Source organism: Ammodytes marinus (genome assembly GCF_949987685.1).
Source record: "Ammodytes marinus genome assembly, chromosome: 22".
Lineage (NCBI taxonomy): Eukaryota > Metazoa > Chordata > Actinopteri > Uranoscopiformes > Ammodytidae > Ammodytes > Ammodytes marinus.
In genome coordinates this window covers 5,377,939-5,399,551 of record NC_137226.1, presented here as the reverse complement: position 1 = coordinate 5,399,551, position 21,613 = coordinate 5,377,939, and the positions used below count along the sequence as shown (strand labels likewise).

The 21,613-nt window shown below is 43.4% G+C and overlaps 1 protein-coding gene across 1 annotated transcript in view; it reads left to right on the top strand.

The window, feature by feature from the left end:
• The window catches only part of kdm7aa (lysine (K)-specific demethylase 7Aa), a 28,268-nt gene that overhangs the window by 1,191 nt on the left and 5,464 nt on the right, over positions 1-21,613 (top strand). The window contains exons 2-12 of the mRNA XM_080051152.1: positions 9,365-9,450; positions 9,917-10,034; positions 10,594-10,754; positions 14,859-15,000; positions 15,521-15,707; positions 16,340-16,502; positions 18,682-18,769; positions 18,890-18,996; positions 20,083-20,174; positions 20,348-20,434; positions 21,029-21,286. Coding sequence (XP_079907278.1) covers positions 9,365-9,450; positions 9,917-10,034; positions 10,594-10,754; positions 14,859-15,000; positions 15,521-15,707; positions 16,340-16,502; positions 18,682-18,769; positions 18,890-18,996; positions 20,083-20,174; positions 20,348-20,434; positions 21,029-21,286 — 1,489 coding nt within the window. The remainder of the gene's footprint in view (positions 1-9,364; positions 9,451-9,916; positions 10,035-10,593; positions 10,755-14,858; positions 15,001-15,520; positions 15,708-16,339; positions 16,503-18,681; positions 18,770-18,889; positions 18,997-20,082; positions 20,175-20,347; positions 20,435-21,028; positions 21,287-21,613) is intronic.

Sequence of the window (21,613 nt, the reverse complement as noted above, 5' to 3'; positions counted from 1 at the left end):
GGCCTGTCCTCATTACAAATGGGTGTTATTGAGGCTTTTGATGATTCACGGCTTGCGTGGGTGGAAGGGTGGATGTCAAAGCATTAATCGGGGATTTTTTTTATTATTGTGTAACAAAACCCTTTTTGTTGTGTCTGAGCATGAATGGCTTAAAATGTCAGATTTTAGTCATACCCGCTTTGGTCCACACCCAAATATTCCCATGAGCACCCTATGCTTTTGGGGTCATGCTCACAACATATTGATGTGGGGTGGCAAAGTGGCCTTAGTTAGTTGTATACTTTTTACCTTTTGGAGATCAAGAACACTGTCTTAAATTCTCTGTTGTCAAATATGTTGCTATGTTGTGTTTTAGGTGCAGGTAAACACCATCAAGACTTGACTTCTTAACTATCATTTGTTTTGTCTTTGTGGCACCATGTCAGTTGTCTCGACTCCAGACCAAACTTGTCCAATTCTTCTGTGCTTTTGAATCAGCCTGTGTGTGGGCGCATCTCCACGGCAACTATTTCTGAAATACAATAATCTGTTTTTTCGCTCGTGTCGAAATGACGGAAGAAGCCATGATTTGATTGCGTAACCGCGTGCACGTCGCTGCCAAAAAAACGTGCCTGCCAGAATGTGTGGCGTGTCAGAGCCAAAAAGACTGACTGTGTGTGTGTGTGTGTGTGTGTGTGTGTGTGTGTGTGTGTGTGTGTGTCATGTGCCAACAAGAATAGGAACAAAATGTTGGAGCTTCCCCCATTGATGACTAATAAGCAGATACACACACACACACTTAGAGACAAACACCAGAAAAGATCCAAAAACAGCCACATTTCCTGCCTCTTTCCCACGAGGCCCGCCAGAATTGAAGGGAATATTCTCTGGCCGTGGTGGATGGTGGCAGATGTTTGTTTGTGTAATGTGCTGCTAGCTAAATTGCCGTATGTGCGTCGTGGACTTTTTGTCCGGCTGCCTCAACTCCTTGGAAAGTGTCCTGTTTTCCATCACCTGTACCTTCAATCATCTCAGTGCACGGATCGGCTAAATGAGTTGGGACTTTAATGTGAACACTTTGGGGTTTATCTGCGTCACAGTTGTAATCAGCGAAGTAACTGGAAATAAATAAAAGACATACATTTGTCTGGATAAGGTGCTCTAAAGTGCTTGTGCGATATTGACACACATGGCCTACCTGCTCCATACTGTGTGTGCGCTGAAAACAAATTGGCGTTAATAGTATACATGGCCTAGGCTCTGTAAAGTGGTATGTTGCTAGCAACGGTGGGTAAGCAAGCCACTTTGTTTACATACCTGTTTACAATGCCTAGGCTGCGTATTAACACTAGATAGATGTATTAATAGTAGATTGTTTTTCAGCGGACAGGTAGCAGATCACGAGGAAATACTCACTGATTTTGACAAGTGTTCTCCAGAATCGCTGACTTCACTTGTTTTTTTTTTTGTTTTTTTTTAAGATATTTTTTGGGCATTTTTATGCTTTATTGATAGTACAGAGAGACAGAAGTGAAATGGGGCAGAGAGGGGAGTGACATGCAGAGAACGACCGCGGGTGGGAATCGAACCCGGGTCTGCTGCTGGGCCCGGCCCGGGAGGGGGACGCCTTACCAACTGAGCTAAAGGCGCCCCCGACTTCACTTGTTTAAGGTTATGGTTCTTAATGGGGCTCAGCTATGCTATGACTGATACCCAATCTTCCTAATAGGGGCTGGAGGACTGGATATTCTTCACAAATAGTTTCATCTGAAGCATCTTATAATACGAATTCTCAATCTTCTACCCAAAAACTGCCCTGGATGACTCATTTAGCTCCCCAAAACCCACTACTAGTGTTAGTCTCTTTTTTTTGTTACAAATGTTAGTCTGAACTTTAGTTTGTTGTTTACCATTTAGAGCCTGACCTAATTAAATGACCTGCTTCTGTAAACAAGATTATTTCCACTCACTTCTTCCAAGATGCCAATTTACGTCAACACTCCATTGTGCTGTAAATCCTCACTGGGTCAAGTCAGATCACAGGGGGTTTACATACATGGTGGTAGGTGTCGAGGCACTTCTGTAAGCTGGTTGTCTGACTCTGCATATAGACGGTAATGGGGCGCCGATAGGCCAACTCAATGGGGACAGAGCAGGGGGAGTGATGGATGAGCGCTCCGGCTAGCCAAGTTCAACGTGCGATCCGTCAATGTCGCACAGAGTGTGAGCACGCTAAAGAGAGATGGATAGCCTTTTACAGAGTGGCTTTTTAGTGTTTACACTAAGTGGACGGATGCATAAGAGGAATAGTTCCTTCTTCTTCTTTTTTACCACTGTTGTTGTCCACTAAAGAGATGTTTCAGGTCATCTGTTTAGATGTCTGATAAGTTCATTAGCCAAAGTAAAGAGCTCCGTTATAAAAGCTATGTTTACATTCATTAGCATTTAGCAAAGGCAGTCTCTTGGGGGGCAGGGAAAGCTGCTTTACTTAACGCGTGATCAATGTTGATTAGGGGTCAACAGCCTCATGTATCGATTATCAGTCAGATTGAATTATGATATTAAAGATATGGCTGTTTGTTCTGCCATAAATGTGATGCTTAATTCAGAAATATCTCGCTATAGTATTCCAAAAGTCTTAACACTGGCTAAAATATACTATGTATTACTGTTATTGGAATCCTTTTTGAAACAGTTTTCTTCTTATGGTAAACAATAATCAAAAAATATAAATTTAGTCTAACTTGATAAATTAACTCGAATGTTCTTGTATACACAGAGTAGTATTGACTTTTAGTACCTTGAAGCGAGCAGTCGAAACATGTCCAGGTACTAAAAGGTTAACACTAGTCTGTTTACAAGAACACTCGAAGCTAATTTACGATAAACAAATGCTTATGGAAAAGCGTCGAAAGAGGACCATAAGTCACTCAGAGTCCTCAGGCGAGTTCAGATGCAGTGTGTTTGGTTGATGTATTTCAGAAGCAGACAAGTCACACAAGAAGACTGATGACTGTGTAGGTTTTTACAAGGGGTGGGGGGGGGGGGCACTGGGGGGCCCTTAGGACAAGCATGTTGAAGACATGTGTGAAAGCAGAGCCCCAGTCCAGCGCTATACGGAGCCCTCAAGGCAACTCAACCTGCACCAAAAACAATTAAGTTGTTAAAATCTCCCCGTGGGCTCCCTGACGCCCATAAACAACAAAGTGATCCTCTTTCTGTTGTTTACTGGCTGACTTCACAGAGAGACCCACCACGGCCCTCCTTCAAGCTCTAACTACTGCACACAAGTTGGCTCGCTTAGCTATAGGTGAAATGATTTTAAAGGTGGAGTCAGCGATTCTGGAAAATGCTTGTTTGTCAAAATCACTCGGTGAAGATATCCTCGCGGGCCGCGGCACACTACCTGCACGTGCTTTATGTGTGTGTTGAAAAAAATCTGCTGTTAAAACACACAGCCTAGGCTCTGTAAACAGGCATATTGCTAGCTATGTTGGGCATGTTGCTAGCCACCTTTGTTTACATACCCTTTTACTTACAGAGCCTAGGCTGTGTATTAACACCAGCTTTTGTTTCAACTCACACACAGAATGGACAGGTAGCGGATCGTGAGGAGATATTCACTGATTTTGACAAATTGATGTTGACAACAAGCATTCTCCAGAATCACTGACTCCACCTTTTTAACCAGCAGTGATTCCAAAATGTCATCTCCCTATCCCATCTGTTAGGGCTCAGTGGCTGTTACCCCTGCCCAAGACCCCCACCCCCCACACACTGTTTATGTAAGCTTCGGCTGAGTGCGTAAAGGAAAAGAGCCGGAGGAGTCAGGTGCTCCTCTGGGTCAGATAAAGATAGCCAGGTGTGTTTAACTGCCCTCATCTCCTCTCTCTCTCTCTCTCTCTCTCTCTCTCTTAGGCCTTTCACACCGCCGCAAAATCGGAGCTAGTTCTGGGCTTGTTCGGAGTTAGAGCCAGTGTTTTGGTTTCACACCGCCAGAGAGCCTGCTCCGGGCCGTAAAAACCGGGGGAACTCATACCCCAGGATTGAGCAGGGTTTGATAAGAACTGCTTGCGCGAACGGTTGGGGGAGGGATTATCCTGACCAACCAGAGCAACTCAAACCTCATGCCCGCCATATTTAAAAACACCGCTACTACGAGACGTAAACATAACATAATTACCGAACGTAGCGATCAAATTGACCGGCGAGAATACGCTGTATGGGTCCTGTTTGCTTAAGAAAGCAAAGCAAGAGCCAACAAGTGTAAAAATAAGACGTATTCGCCGCTGTTGTTGTGCTTAAAGCTAGCGGTAGCTTTAGCGTTAGCCACAAGAGCAGCGGCGTCGGGTGACGTACACACACGTTTACAGTGACGTCATGACGTTGCTCTCTTGCCGGCTCCATGGCTGTCTCCGGTCGATGTGAAACCAACCGGTTCATAACTGGGATAAGGCTGTAACCAGTTTTGAACTGACCCCAACACCAGCCTGGAACTGACTCTTGGTTCATTTTGGTGTGAAAGGCCTATCTGTCTCTCTGTCTCTACCATCATCCATTAGGGGAATCTGTCAGTTCACCCTAATGTGGGCGTGTCACCACCCCATGCAGAGCAGGGGGTTATTTAGGGCTTAAAATAATGGAGATGGCCCGCCCCGAGGCATTGTGTTTTTCTGGCGATCATGGAGGACAATGAAGCCCTCACAGTGCGCGGCCTAATGAATAAGCCCCTCTCAGTCACACAGGAAGGAGGCCCTTGATGAGAGGAAGTGGAGAAGGAGAGGGACTGTTGTGTTGATGGCAAAAGAGGGCTTTATCCAAGTACACACATCTCTCATTCAGGAAGGGATGTTTGGCTTGGTAATCTACTGCAGTGGCGTCATAGAAATAGAAAAAAAAACTCCAGTCTGAATAGGGCTAGCTTCTTTTTTGTTTTTGTCGACGTGAGACATATGGACTGTACTCCCTGTCCCCACAGTCTATCACAATATGCTCTGTTGTTGTCCTAAAACATATGATAGCTCAATCTTATTAAGGCAACACACTGCAGTTGAATAGGTAGGGATACGTTCATAATTTGTTTAAAGAGTATTAAATAAGAAACTATGGCTGTTGAAGATTGTTGCATAGTGAAATATTCAGATGTTTTTGCCTGCAGTGTCTCTCCTTAAGTTTTAAAGATGGTCTAAGTATACATTTCTTTTTTTATCTTCAATCTGATCCCACGTCTGATTTGCTTTTCTGAAGCAAATGATGCCCACGTCAGTTCAAGAACTCTTTGCAGTTTGCACACTCACCAGTTTTTGCGATTATGCAATACATGATCAAGCCCGGGCAAGGCGGTAGGAAATACTTGGCCCCTCTTTCCCTCTCAGCTGAGCCCCCCTCCCCTATTCTTACATTCTCTATCTCACAGTCTGACGCAGTTTTTACGAGCGTGTGCGTCTACTCTTGTTAGGTTGTAATCATTGCAGCAGGTGACACACAGGTCGATTCAGGTCAGCAGTGTATGTGTGTGGCGTATGTGGCACCGTGCCATGCATTTTTCCCACTGCGTCCGGTCCACTGTTACATAAAAAGGAAAAAGAACCAAAGTGAGACGGGGACAAAATGTGTCACCTCCTCTTAGCTGTGCGTGTGCGCCCACTCTCGCACGTCTCAACCAACCCTGGCTGGCGGCAGAAAGACATGACTCATGCTTCCCCCCCCCCCCCCCCAAGCGAACTGCCACATGTTTGAACCAAGATTCCTGATACATGAGCTAGGCTTTATAATACTACAGCCAGGCACTACGCAGCGGTATTGTTGTTGTTGGTCATCACTAGCTTTTAGTGCCATTTTATGATGGTTTATTCCATGACTGTTTGGAGGGGAAAAGCTAAGATTACTATTGGCGCTTTTCCACCGCATGGTATCAGCTCGACTCGACTCGACTCAACTCGCATTTTTGGCTTTTCCACCGCAATTTCATGGTACCTGGTACCACGTAGCGGCTGCTTTTTTGGTATCGCCTCGCTCTAGGTTCCAAGCGAGCTGAGCCGATGCTAAAAGGTGACGTCGGCAGACGGCCGGCCACTGATTGGCCAGAGACTATTGTCTGGCCAATCAGTGGCCAGAGACTACCGGCTTCATTCTGTTGTTTATTCTCCCCAACTCTCCGGGACTTTTGAGTGTATTTACGCCGCGTGCAGCCTTCTCTGGCTCTCTTTCATTTGATTTGCATCACAGATCTGAATTTATTTTCCATATATCCGCTAAGCTCACCCAGTGTTGGTTGTTGGGGAAGTTACTTATCATATGAGAGGAGACATGTAGGGCAGCTAGCAGCTAGGCTAATAGTAGCCAGCTGGGACAGACATGATAGCGAGCGATTACATTACAAGCCTCGGACTGAACTGATTACCTCAATAAAATATTCAGGCTGAGACACGCGGCTTGCATTTGAAAACACGTATCCTGAAACAAGCACTAAACAGTCAACTTCATCATGCCCGTGTTTACGTGCATAGGGATGTACGTGACGCATCCCTACAGCTGACTGTGTGGCAGAGTCACACATCGGGATAACAACCATCCCTTTTAATGGCCCGTAGCAATATTCTTCTACTTCTTTTAGCAAACAGATACAAGGGGGGTATTTCTTAAACATTTTTCATCCGTGTTTTTGGCGGTTGGTTCAGTTAATAGTGCAACAACTGCTCGCAATTTCTGCTCTGCTACTTTGCTCCGGAGTAGGCTTTCAGCCCCTTACGACGACCCCGCCCACGTTCAGCAGGTACTATTTGCGGTGGAAAACGACCCGTGCTGCTACCAAACCAAGTTGAGTCGAGCTACATTTGCGGTGGAAAAGCGCCATTAGACACACTGGCTTTTTGTTTACATTCGCAGAGCCATGCAGTGAGTTAACAAAACATATTTACTCTACATGTAATTCTTCATATTGAATGATTGTATCAATTCTATCAATCAAAAATGTTTGAAGCACCTGGGACCAAATGTGAGACTATTTGTTTGTAAACCAAAGTGTGGTCCCTGCTGCTGTAAACAACAACCGTGAAACGGTATCCTTTCGGGTAGCATTCCAACTTCAGTGTTTCCCGGGATCCAATTTTCTTGTGATGATAGTTTGCTAACCTTTTTTTAAAGGCAAAGCAATTATTCTATCACTAACTGAGTAGAGTTGATAATGTATTTGTTTAGTAAGGCACCAAATGCCGGTTATGACCCTTTCAAGCAACTTAGTACAAATCCTGGCAGTTATACACGCTTTTCTTTATTACAAGTGCTGCGCTCGGCAAGTAAATGTTTGCATTGCAAAAAAAGGTTGTGTGTTTCAAACAGTGGAGATGGGAGCTACTGTTGATATCCTGTCAGAGTGCAGCAGGGGTGACTGGGGGCCAGCATTCACACAAGCGCACCACTTCCTGATGAGTTAATGGCCCCCTCTGCTTTATTTCCTTTTACAGTTTCCTGCAATTACTCGTAGATCAAAGCGGATAGCTAAGGCTGCCATTTAGCTGTGTCCCTCCTGCAGGCGTTCACCTTTTTAAAACAGAGGACGTATCTTCAAGAAAACCCATTGTTTATGCCCTTTGTGCTAGCTATCAAAACTGAAGACGGTTAACTGGAGCCCAAAGGAAGGGGGTGATGATGAGGGTTTGAAGTTATGTGGCAAATTGTAAGTTTCAAGTCAGATGGCTTGCAGGCATGTTTCTAGCCCAATTAAGAGAACAAGCAGTGGAAGGGAAATAATGGCATTGGCCTCGGTCACGGTAGAAGTCAAATACAGTTCATTTCTTACTTGGTGAGTTAGTGATATGTGTGTAGATATGGACATGCCAATATGCGTTTTCAGCAAAGTTAAGAAATAGTCACGAATTTCAGGAAGAATATTTAAGATTACATGTAAGTTATTTCCAGGGTCATGTAAGGGCATACAATATCATCTCGTAAAGTAACTGGTCTTTGATTTCAGTTCTCAGACTCGGATATCAAGTGAAGTTGACAAGCAAATGTGGAGTCAGATATTGTGGATAATGCTTCCTTGTTTTGAATATCACTTTTTGTATAAATCAGTTAGTATCTAGTTGCTTGCGTCAAGGCCCCTGTGTTTACATATCCTTTGTTTACAGAGCCTAGGTTGTGTATTAACACTGCGTTATTTTCAGCGCACAAACAGTACAAGTAGTGGGTCGTGAGGAGATAATCACTGATTTTGACAAAGTGTTCTCCATTATCGCTGACTCCACCTTTTTAACTTAGCTTGCAGTTTGTCTTACTCTAAATAGCCATTGGTGTGTCCAGTCAGCCTGAATGGCAACTGGGTTTGCTGTTCAACCCATACTGCTGTGGAATGGGGCCCTGGTATGTAACAGAGGAATGCATAGTGTGTGTCTTGGTGCCTGTGGTTTGGCTGTTTCTGGACAATCGGGGGTAGTGGTAGCACAAGTCATCGGTGGGGGGATGCAAGACTGCAACAAACACATCTTACTATCTGCTGAGCAAGCAGTTGATGCTAATCCAAGGTTTTGACCGCATGCTGTATTCACCTAATGATATTGTGTTAACTTTTTTTATTAAAGGTGCAGTGTGTAAAGGGAATTTATTTTTTTGTCAGAAATGTAATATAATATTCATAAGTATGTTTAAATGGGTGTATAATGGACTTAAAGTTAAAGTTGTTGTTTCTGTTGTTACCTTTTAGAATGAGTCTTTTATATCTACATGTAGGCTGCCATGTTGCACTGCCATGTTTATATAGTAGCACGTTATGGACAAACTTAACCACCTAATGTGTTTTTAGTGTCGATGTCCACAGTAAATGCACCTGTTGGAAGAAGTACTCTTTTTATTGCAAAGGCTTAGAAATGTGCTTTAAGGGTCCTCCTCCTGTTGCAAAAAAAAACAAAAACAAACAGAGAGGCCACTGTTTTTAGAACATTTGTTTGAAAAATAGTTCAGAGCAAAGGTCATTATCCAGACCCCAGTGCTTTGCTGGTTCTCAGTTGTTTGTTTATCCCACACCTGTGACATCTCCTCTAGTAACATACACAGAGTTTGACAAAGTTTGACATAAGCTACGGTGTCATTAAACTGTTTAAACTTGTCCAGGTCAAACATAAGAACTCAATGGTGCCCACACATTTAGTGCCCCCTACAAATCACTTTTTTATTGTTAGGTTTTTTTGTTGAAAAATCGATGTCACATAACCATTTTGTGAACAACACACTTGTAGATCTGTTTTATTGTAGACAAAGAAAATAACCTGTAGATATATCGGTGTTTATAATTGTTTTTGGCAGCCCCCTAAAATAAAAATGTCTCCACGAAGTGTGCTGGAAGAAGTGTGAACCTGTTCTCAGTGTGTCTCCTGTCTGTCTCCAGTTGTGTGCAAGTAGAAGAGCATCATGCTGTGGATATCGACGTCTACCACTGTCCCAACTGTGATGTCGAACAAGGACCCTCCCTGAGTAAGTCCTGCTGTTTGTTTATTAGTGAACACGCTGTCTTTGTATCTTCTTTCTATGTCCTAACATGCATCTCATTTATCAAACACCGTCATCTGATTCTCTTGCCTAAAATCAACATGTCTAACTCTCTTTACCATTCACTTTGTATATTGGACCCCAGGGGCAAAATGGCCACGGTCTGCAGTGTTACTCAAGTCGGATTTTTTTTTTTTTTGTTATTCTTGTGAAGAGAGGGGGGGGTGGGGTAACCTCGGAGAGCCTCAGAGGGCAGACATTACCAGGCTAATTGAATGGCCTTATAATCCCTCTGATTCGATTGGTCAACACCCAGGGGGTTGCGTAGGGAATTAATATCCTTACAAAAAGTGGTGGTGATGGGCATAAATTACCACTTTTGCGCCAAAATGACAAAATTGGAACCAAACAACCCTGTGAACCTCCCGATGTGTGTCTTTGTTTGTTGCAGTGAAAAAGCGCAACAACTGGCACAGGCACGACTACACAGAGCCAGACGATGGATCCAAGCCAGTGCAGGCCGGCACTGCAGTGTTTGTCAAGCAGCTCCAGAGCAGGGCCTTTGCCAGGTACATGGTTATGTGGACACATGTTTATGTTCACTTGTGAATTGTCTCACCCAGCCACAAAAGAAGACAAGCCTCAAGAGTTCTTACAAAGCTGGTGTTATGCTTTACTGAAGAGGTTAAAGGTGCAGCGTGTAGAGGGAATTGGCCTTTTTCAGAACTAGCTCGGTAGAAATAGTGTATATAATCATAAGTATATTTTATTTCATGTATATATAATAATTTGAAAATATTTTTCTGTATGAGCATTTTATATCTTCATAGGAGCAGGTGCACGGCCATGTTTCTACAGTTGCACAGAATGGACAAACTTAACGACCTTGCGTGTTTTTATATAAAGTGGGTGTCCTGGGGAAATGCACCTGTTGGAAGATGAAGAATAAGTACTAAAGAATAAAAACATCTTCACCTCATTACTTAATATTGTGGGAAGACTTGAGGCAGTTGGTGGATAATGTCATCTTTAGTAACTATAGCTTCTTGTCCTCGAAGGCCACCGTAGCTTCTGAACATTGCATTCTAGAAGATATTGACTGAACCTATTATTATGATCTTGTTCCAGTGGGGAGGAGATAATGATGCGGATGAAAGGCGAGCAGGTGACGCCCAGGTACCTGGAGAGACACGGCTTCAGCTTCCCCATATCGCTCACCGACATGAAGGACCTGGGGCTCAGACTACCACCGCCCACCTTCTCTGTCAAAGATGTGGAGCAGTATGTTGGTAAGGACACTTAAAGATGCACTATGTTACTTTGAGGTGTGTCAGAGAAGTGAACATTTTCTAAGGTTTATTCTCATAACAAGCTCTGCGACTGTAAACAAATTTCCCTTTTGCTTAAACTGCATAGTACACCCTTAAATACTGAGCAGGCTTTGATCTGCAGTGTTTAAACAGTGGCCGTCGGTTGTATCAAATTCACAATAACGCATTAGTGTTTATCCTTTGGGGGGTGAAGGCTACGTGATAAGAATACACTGTATCCTCCTCAGTCTGCCTCCAAAGCTAATGAAACCAACCCAACACCAAGCCCAGCTAAGTGGCCATCGCTGGTGCAGGCGCCATCTGTGTGTCAATATGGACAGGTTTTATCCAGGTTCACGGAGGTTTTAACCCACTTATCGGGGCATCAAGCCATGGCCCGATGAGTTCTAAATGAGTGAGGTCTAAGCTTTCACTAGCCTCTATATGACCACTATATGCTTCCTTATTGGAAAAAGACCAGCCTGCCACTTCCCAGCTCCTGTTACAAGCCCCATTACCAAGCCCACTGGTGTCCTTATCATTAAGTTCATATTACAGACTCCCCCACACTCACTTCACCGTGCCCTCCCATGCCCTATTGAGCAATAAGCCAAGGCACAGGTGTTGTGACTGGGGGACTAGGTGTCCAGTTACGTTTTCTTACAGTCTGAAGACAATGGGGGGCAACAGGAGTGAATGCTCATGTCTTTCTATGTCTTACGAGGGTCTAAGCGGTTATGTAGCCAATTTAGAGGGTGGCAAATGGTAGAGCTTCAATGACGGGTCGGTGGATGTCTTATGATGGAGGCTTTATGAATACAGCTTGTATTGAAGATTTGATGAAGACACCAATATATACTATAAAATCCACAGCTTTGTCATTGTTTAATGAGCCACCATTCTTATAGTATGTGAGACCCTGTGTCATGCTGGTGTCTTTATGTGGACATATTTGAACATTCATACAGAGGACACATGAAGAAAACATCAAGCTAAAGATCGACAAGGGCCGCACAAACCATTTTACCACCTGCACTAAAGATCAGAGCCGAGTACAGCTCAGTCGGTCTGTAAAAGAAATAGTTGATTTAAACGTCAGCTTTGACCCCAGGCTAGATAATTTACCACTGCAGGCAGACGGTACACATCTGGGGGAACACAAAACCTCCCGTTTGAAGAAGCTGCTGGATAACGCTTAAGAAGAAGTAACGTTTTGACTTTTCCCAAAAGGCTTGCATAGGGAACCGCTATGTAAATGAGTTACTGTGTGTGTGTGTGTGTGTGTGTGTGTGTGTGTGTGTGTGTGTGTGTGTGTGTGTATACGCAGTGCTGAGCTCACTAATTGGCTTATGATGTTGTTACGTTATATTGCATATCATACAAATTAATAAGTCAATTCTGCAATACCCCATCCTTGTAGTCAGTAGCCCCTTTTACACAGAGATTGCGGCATATTGACGGAACAACATCACTCCAAAATGCCGGCTTTGCTTGCTTCTGTGTTATTTACACAGAACCAAGCAACGCCGGCCTGCTGGCGCATCAGTAGTCCCTTTTACACAGCGCTCCGGAATGAAAGAGGTGCTTGTAAACAGCGTCAGGTGTGACGTAAACATTTAGCGCCGCGCCGGTCAGCTGCTTTACAACAACAACAATGGCCGGTGAATTGAGAGCAGAAGTGCTGGAGCTTGCAGTAAGAGGGCCGTATTTTACTGTCCCCACGATGTGCCAGTTGATCTCGCTACGCGCTGAGTCCAACATCACTGGGACAGTTAACCAAACTGACTAAATCAATCCGACCGCTTCACCTCTGTGTGTGTGTGTGTGACAGGTTGGTTGTGAGCGAGTCTCTTTGTGAGGCCAGCGATCTGCCAATCAGACATACACATACACACAGTGTGTGAAGTCACGTTACTGTAGACAGAAATAAAGTGTGGATATACGCTCAGACTTAGGATAATAATAGCGGCGGCGGAATGTGTTAGCAAAACAGTAGCTCTGTGGCTAACAGCTGAGCCGGAGCCTTCAGTCAGCTGAAGCAGACAGTCTAGCGGGGCGAGCAGACTATTCCCCCGTTACTAGGTCGACCTTCAAGCTGAACAAGAGCCCTCCGCTGCGCGTCGGGCTCCTGCTTCAGTTTGTCGGTCTTTATTTCTAGCAAGTGACCCGTTCGCTATACTTTATCCCTTACTTAGCCGAGCCTAGCTTTCCATTGTACAACTTCTCCTGGGCAGAAATAGACTCATACACTCTGCAAAATGAAGCGCGGGGGTTTGGATTGAGCAACGGACCTTATGATCAGATAGATTATACACCGTTCCTTTTATTTGGTGATTTTTACGGGACATCAGGCCGCCTTGGTTAATGTTAAACACACGTCCTTCAACTGCTAACATGGTCGCATGTTTAGAACGTAGACTATGGAACGTCAAACGCCCCCCTGTTCCGCAACAACAAGCTGGAGCATTTAAACAGAGAGGCGGAACTGATCGTGTCGGGAATCTTACTACCCCCCGAGGTAGTAAAATTCCCGGAACGATCACTCGCACCTTTCTTCCCTCGTTCCGCAACTGTCGCATTTACACAGCTGGGGGGAGGGCCGAAAGGCCGGCATATTCCCGGCTTTCACTGGCTGTGTAAAAGGGGCTAGTGATAGAATAATGAACAGTGCAAGGCTGATAGCAAAGTTGCATGTGCTATATTGAATAAATGATGGATTTATGAGGGGGGGGGGGGATCTTATTGATTTTTAAATTAGCAGCAATTATCTCCATCACCTCTTGAACAATACTTGGTGTTGTTATTGTGATTACAGCGAGACAGTAGGAAGCTGTAGTCTGGGGCTGTGGTATTTTCATCTTGCCGTTGGCTTGGTGGAGCTTGTGTTGTAGCGTGGCGTTGTGTGGTTTCTAGAGCAGCTTTGTCTCTTCAACGGTGTGACTGACTGCCTCTACTCCAGCTGTTCTCTGTCATCAGACGCTGGCCAGCTGGGCCCTCAGAGGTGTGTGTGTGACTTTGTGTGTGACTGTGTGTGTGTGTGTGTGTGTGTGTGTGTGTGTGTGGTGTAGAGTGGGAGAACACTCAAAGGGGTAATAAAAAGGTGAGTGGGAGGGGTGAGTGGGGAAATACAACAACCAGCTGTCTTGCAGCTCTCGGGCCTATACTTCCGGTCCCATGTGTCACCCGAGTGTGATTTGTAGCGTTCCAACTGTTAGCCGTGCACAAACCAGTCCCTGCTTTTGACTATTTTTTTTTTCTTTCTCTTTCTTTTTTGAAGCATCTGTTTTCTGTCTCATACGCACCACACGAAGCCGCCCTATGCATGCACGCTCAGTCTTCTTTCTCACATCTATACATGTATTCGCCTCTATTGCTGGAGGACTCCCACACACACACATAGGCGTTAAATGCACTGGCCCTCTCACCTCCACCCACTCCCCTATCCTCAGGGACTGCCCGTCTGGACAGATTGACGGATTGTCTCCCTTGCCCCCTCTGTACCACCCCCTCCCCACTCTGCCATATTGGTGCCAGTTTCCCTTAGGGCTTGATCGCTAAAAGCACACGGAGATGCCAGCAAGCTTCTCTGACCCCCAGTGAACCCTCACGCCCACTCGGTAGCCAATTAAAAACTGTAGGGCTGAGTTCCAAATAGTATATTCTTTTCTATTTTTTTATATTCTACAAAGTACATACTACAGCTGATCATAAAAAGAATCTAGTTAGCATGCAGTAGGCATATAATTGGAACATACTTTTATTAATTTATTTCATCATAGCATCCCGCCTTGAACTTGCCTCCTGTGTATATATATATATCCGTCCCGTCTCTGGTTGTTTTCACTCAGAGGCTCCGTCGATGTGACGTCACTTCTGTAGTGCAGTGGATTGTGGTTCAGTCGCCCAAAAAGCATTCTGATATCACCACAAAAAAAATCACCCCGGTATGTAGTATTTTCAAGCATGCTGCATCTGACCACGAGAATTGGGACATCCTAAATCTTTTTCTAGCAGAAAAGTATGGGTATTGGAACACAGGGTAGTGATGTTACATGGACTAAACCGTATTTATCTCCCATCTAGGTGGCAACAAAATCATCGACGTGATTGACGTGGCGCGGCAGGCGGACAGCAAGATGAAGCTCAGCGAGTTCATCAAGTATTTCACCTCGTCTCATCGGCCCAAGGTCCTCAACCTCATCAGCCTGGAGTTCTCTGACACTAAGTAAGCTACTCTAACATCTGCTCGCTCTGTTGGCTAAAGGAAGAGTCTCAGGAAGCACAGATTCACTTTAAATAAACACAAGTCAGCCACCGGAAAACACTTATGTCAACCAGTATTGACCGTGTAGTAAATATGTCTCCCATTCTTAGCATGCATCTACTATCAGTTTACTTTGTGATTATTGAGAGTTGCAACACTTGTTGACAATTATGTTAAAAAGTGACAAGTGAAGTGGTTCAATTTTAACTGATTCTAGTCAGTAAAACATAATCAAAATTCCATTGAATTCTTTAGTTTTGTCAAAGTTAATGAAATAAAATAAATCAAAATTAGGAATCTGAATAGATAACATTGAGGTTTTGGAAATTGTGGCAGGCATTTTTATTTTTACTATTCTCAAAGTGATTAATCAATACGTTTGACAGTTTGAGCCTGTCTTTTTTTTATTATTCAGACAACTGTATTAAAGTCTAACCCCCCATTATCCGTTTTTGCCCCCCCTTTTCCAACCACCATTAAGGATGTCGGAGTTGGTGGAAGTTCCCGACGTGGCTCGGCAGATGTCCTGGGTGGAGAACTACTGGCCGGATGACTCCTTCTTCCCCAAGCCCTTTGTCCAGAAGTACTGTCTGATGGGGGTCAAGGACAGCTACACAGACTTCCACATAGACTTTGGAGGCACCTCCGTCTGGTACCATGTCCTCTGGGTGAGTGTTGACAAGACAATAGACCTGTGGTGCAGTGGATTGTGGGTCAGAATCTGCCAAAAAGCACGTTGATTCACCACTAAAAATCACCACCGGATGTAGTATCGGGAGAGAATTGACACAGACAGACAGACAGACAGACAGACTGTCTGTCTGTTTGACTGTCTGTTTGTCTGTCTGTCTGTCTGTCTGTCTGTCTGTCTGTCTGTCTGTCTGTCTGTCTGTCTTTATTTCTTTCTTTTCAGGCCAAATTAACTACATGTTTGTTTTTAAATCTATGACCATGCCGCCCTTCCATTTGTCAAGCTCAGTGATTTTTGAGTGCGTTTGTATATACTACTGAGTTATTTAGGGCAGCAAGTTGCGGCTGATTGGCTAAGCTCTTGCTGAAAGGTCACCTCGCTTCTCACATCACATCTATTCATCAAGCTGCTCTGGGGTCAGCACTGCTATGTGATGACAGTCTCACCCTCCCCTCTTCCATAAACTAAAACTGACATTCATTTTAAAGGTGTTAGTGGGACAGGTGTTGGTGTATTTAACAAAGCTGCCATGCTCGAACAATCACAACAACTAAGACTTATCATAGTGTGGGGACAGTTAACTCACACTCCCGTTCATGTGCTTTGCAGGGTGAGAAGATCTTCTACCTGATCAAGCCCACTCCCGCCAACCTTGCACTATACGAGGCATGGAGCTCCTCGCCCAATCAGAGCGAAGTGTTCTTTGGGGACAAGGTGGAGAAGTGCTACAAGTGCGTCGTGCCCCAAGGAACCACCCTGCTCATCCCTACAGGTCTGTGCTTGTGTTAATGCAAACAGTAACAGTTTTATTTACTATTTCACAATCACAAATTAGCAACAACAATATGTACTGCGAGATATGAATAAATAATCCAGAGTTTAACTTTATAAAATGCAGTGGCATTGAGAAAAGTCTTGAGCCCTGATTTTAAAAGAACTGATGAATGTGTTGCATGAGATCCCTAATGCAGCTTCTGCGTGTTTAGTTTTGACTTGAAGGACAGTAAGCAGACCTGTCCCAGCATTCTGAGAGGTCTGGAAACTTAAAGTAGATAAGAATTGTGTTTAAAGGTGCACTATGCAGTTTCAGGGGAGTGATTTGTTTACATTAGCAGAGCCTGAATTTAGTTTACAAAATATATCTTCTCTACATGTAATTCTTAGTATTGAATAATTCTATCATCATAAATTGAAACTAAATTATTTTGAGGTACCTGGAACCAAACGTAAGACTAGAAAAAGTTTGTAAACCAAACTGTGGGCCCTGCTGCTGTAAACAACAACAGTGAAACAGTAACTTTTCAGGTAGATTTCTAACTTCAAACAGTTTCCCAGGGATCCAATTTTCCTGTGAGGAAAGTTTGTTCATTAAGCTATGAGAATATACCTTAGAAAGTGTTCACTTCTCTGACCCACCCACATTTGCATAGTGCACCTTTTTAAACCATACTAAATATACGTGGACTGATGTTGAAGCACCATTTAGAGTCTTGGATGATCACCTACCTTTTTTAAGGTTTCCAAGCGAAATACATTTCCAACACTGAGACAAACAACCCTCTGTGTCACTAGAGTTAAATCATCCCGCTTGTCTCTTGACTAAACTCCTCTGCACCAACCCCAGCTGACCTGTTGTCTGGGTTTGTTTGTCTTTTGCATTCAAAAGTTAAAATAATCACTCTTTCTCCCATGGCTGCTGCCAGGAAAATACAGGCCTACTTGAAGTTCCTCTACCATTGCCAAGGAAAAATAAGAGGGGCTTTTTTTTTTTTTTTTGCCCAAATATTTCTTAATGATCAGAGATGGAAAAAACAGAAGAAAAGCAGTACCGTTATGTAAAATGATGATGCTGTAGATCACAGCTTTCCCTCACATCTCACTTGGAAATCTTTTGACGCTTTTAAAGGTGGAGTCAGCCATTCTACAGATTTTTTTTTTTTTTTGTCCAAAAAACAACAGTAGATTCTTTCGGGGGAAAGAATCTAGTGTTGATACACAGCCTAGTCTCTGTAAACAGGCATGTTGCAAGCTAAGGTGGGCACCCTTTGTTAACATACCCTTTGACTACATATCAGTTTACAGAGCCTAGGCTGTGTATTAACACTGGATTTTTTTTCAGCGTGCACACAGTATGTACAGGTAGTGGATCTTGAGGAGATATTCATTGATTTTTTTTTTTTACGAAAACACTGTTGATTTTGACAACAAGTGTTCTCCAAAATCGCCGACTCTACCTTTAACTAACAATGCTGTTGAGGCTAAAAAGATGTTTGCGTTTCATGTCGCTAACTGACTATGGTATGCTTTCAGTCGCGGTAGTGTAACTAATGTCTTTAGTCGGGACACTCATCCATCCATCAGTCCGTCTTTCAATAGAACTTCTTAAGCCCATGGAGTTCCTTTTTCTCCCAGACACACAGCCCATTTCAGCCTGTCAACCTGATGTCATCGGTCTAGTCTTTTAGCATTGCTCTCTCAGCAGCCTGAAGCGGCCATTGTAAAAAAAAGAGAGATTTGGCAGAGAGGGTGTGGAGAGGTGGGAATTAAGTGTCGGTCAGAGTGCCACAGTAGGTCAGTCAAACCGCTGCATTATCAGGCCTGTCTATCAGACTTACACCCCCCTCTCTGAAGACTCTGCTTTCTCTCACTTTGTCTCGTGTTTAGCACTGTTTTTATCTGAGCGGGAACACATCACATTTTAATAGACGAACCTTATCTTTTCTTTAAGTCTGACTGTGGGAGGATAAGATTGTTATATACACATGTGGGTCCTTATGTGCATAGTCAGGAATGTGAGTGTTGTAAATGTCTACAAAGATTCATGTTGACTCCAAACTTGCACATTAAGGTGTCAATCTGTTAAGCTGGCTGTCTCTTGTAAGTTTTGTTATTGTGGTAAGTCAGTTTGTGGGTTGGTTGTGTGACCCTCTGTGCTCTGGCGCCCCCTACAGGCTGGATCCACGCTGTTCTCACCTCTCAGGATTGCATGGCGTTCGGAGGGAACTTCCTTCACAACCTCAATATTGGCATGCAGCTCAGGTAAAATACAAAATATGGCTCGATTATGTTTATTTGATTTTGATGTAGACAAACCCTTTTGATCTTGTTTTTCTGAGTTTATCACTAAACTACTTTGTTTTTCATCTGTTGGTTTTGCAGGTGTTATGAAATGGAGCGACGTCTGAAAACCCCAGACCTCTTCAAGTTTCCCTATTTTGAGGCCATCTGTTGGTATGTGGCCAAGAACCTCTTGGAAACACTCAAAGGTGAGAGTCGAACGTTGAACATATAAAACACAAAAATGAAAACATACAATATTAGATGTAAGGTAAAACTAAGATGTTTTCCATATGACATCCATCCACAAAAAAAACTAATACTTAATAAACTATAGATGCAAATGAGGTCATTGATAATTATTGTGTACTGTCCCTTCAAAAATAACCAAAATTAGGTTTCTATGGAAAAACTAAAAATGACAAAATGCACATATATGGTTAATACTGGCCACTTATGTGTTCATTTTATGTATCTGCCTCGAAAGTTACAATTAAAATGTATTTAATTCTCCTTTTGGACAATTTTTAATATTTCACTATTTTTAAGTTTTCTTCCTGTCTTTTTTACTGTTTCATGTTCCCTTACATCAGTGGTTCTCAATTATTTTCTGTCATGGCCCCCCTAGGGGACAGAATTTTTTTCACGCCCCCCCCTAAATTGAAATACCTGCTAATATTTATTTATTTATCATTACAAAACCACTGTATGAGTTTCTGGCATGAGCATTCTGCATACAATCACCTTATTATCAAATTAGATGTTAGATTATAAAATTAGCTGAGATGACTTCTGCAGCAACTTAAAAAAAAATCGAAGTTCAGTTTATTAGCTCAATTTGTAACATTTAAACAAGACTGCTCAGTCTGTGTGAATCTCAGGACAGAGAAACAAGAGCAAATGATTAACTGAGTATTGCATTTCATTCAAAACATTTTTAAACTGTAAACATAGTTAAGGTGGTGTTTTTTTTATTATTATAGGCCAATATGCCTTCTGTGATGCGATAACCTATAATTAATTAATGTTATTATTAGTCTACTTGCTTGATTTCTTTTTAAATAGCATACAGAGACACATGTGGACGTTTATTTACTGCAAATCGCGGCCTTTCGCGTGGTTATGACCATACACAAGCACACATCGTGCAAGCTAGCAATTAGGAATATTTTTTTTGTCAGTTGAAAATCAAGGCCACCCCCCCTCACCCCCCTTGACAACTCACGGCGCCCCCCCACCATTTGAGAAGCACTGCCTTACATGATTTTTTTTCCATCCTTTCTTTTCCCCTCCAGAGCTACGAGAGGACAACTGTCCGCCCCAAACCCACCTGGTGGAGGGGGTGAAGGCTTTAATCGGTGCACTGAGGACCTGGTTGAAACGAGAGGTGAGATTGTGGGCCACTGTGTTCTCACGGTCATCTCCATTGTACCTGCTTTGAATATCTCCAGTCCAGATGGCTGTTGTTACACAGTCTGGGACGTCACCAACCACTTTCTTATCTCCCTGGATGTATGTCACTGGCCTAAAACAGTCTTCTTTCTGTTTCACTTGTTGCAGGTGACTGAGCCCAACAGTGAGGTCCCCGACAATATCAGGCCCAACCATCTCATCAAAGAGCTGACCAAGGAAATCCGCCACCTGGAGGTAAGAGAGGGGAGGGATGGAGGGGGTGAGAGAAGGAACGGATAAATTCGGGTTAAACCCCTCTGACAACTCTTGTTTTTCAGAAGAAGTTTTTCAGGACAGTCCTTGGGATGCTTCACTCTCTTTTGTACATGGATGTTATCAATCATCCTGGTACTTTGTATGGATTTATTTTTACACATTCATACATTTTACTCAGGTGCTGAGAAACCATAAGCTGTCCAAAACGAAATGTCAAAATTGTGAACAACTGTGTGTGTGTATATGTGTGTGTGGGATTTATTTATTTCGATACCGGTTGGTCTAACACATCCCATAAATCTCAAATCCACATTATATTGTGTAGTGCATACACGCACACAAAACAAACAAGACTTGAGATCTAACAAACTGAGTTGACTACTGAAGCACAAAAAAATGTTCAGGTTGTCACAAAAAAGAAGAAGAAAAAAACGGGTGTACCCTCATTGAATTTGAAATATATTGTCAAAATATACAATCGGGCGTTAACATGTGATTGATTGATTGGCGAGAAGTGAAAAAGTATTGACCTTGGGTAGGCACTTAACTGAACTTTACTATTTACACCTCCAGGAGGAACCGGTCAGTGGAAGCAAGCCAGTGAAATCTCAGGGAAGTGTGTGTGGCATGGGGGTATCTTCTGGATCAAACGGCTGCCCGGCCACTCGCTCCACACTGGAGAAGGTGTCCCAGGCCCGGCAGGCCAGGAGGGCCGCCAGGAGGCTGAGGGAGCAGGAAGAGAACGCCCCCAAAACCCCCTCCAACCTGGACATCCTAGAGCAACACACCATGGAGGTGCTGAAGAGGCTGGAGGTGGGACCGCTGGAGGAGGTAAGGGTTTCACCACAAAACTGATTTTTCTTTAAAGAAAATGCAGCTTCATAACATTACGTATTCCCAGTTAAACAATAAAGTATCTCACTGTATATATTTCCTTACTGTATACATGTGGATTTAAAGGTGCACTATGTAACTTTGGGTGTGTCAGAGATGTGAACATTTTCTAAGGTATATATTCTCTTAACTGAATAAACAAACTTTCGTCACAGGAAAATGTTATCCCTGGAACATTGTTTGAAGTTAGAAATCTCCTGAGTTACTGTTCCACTGTTGTTGTTTTTACAGCAGCAGGGCCCACAGTTTGGTTTACTAACATAT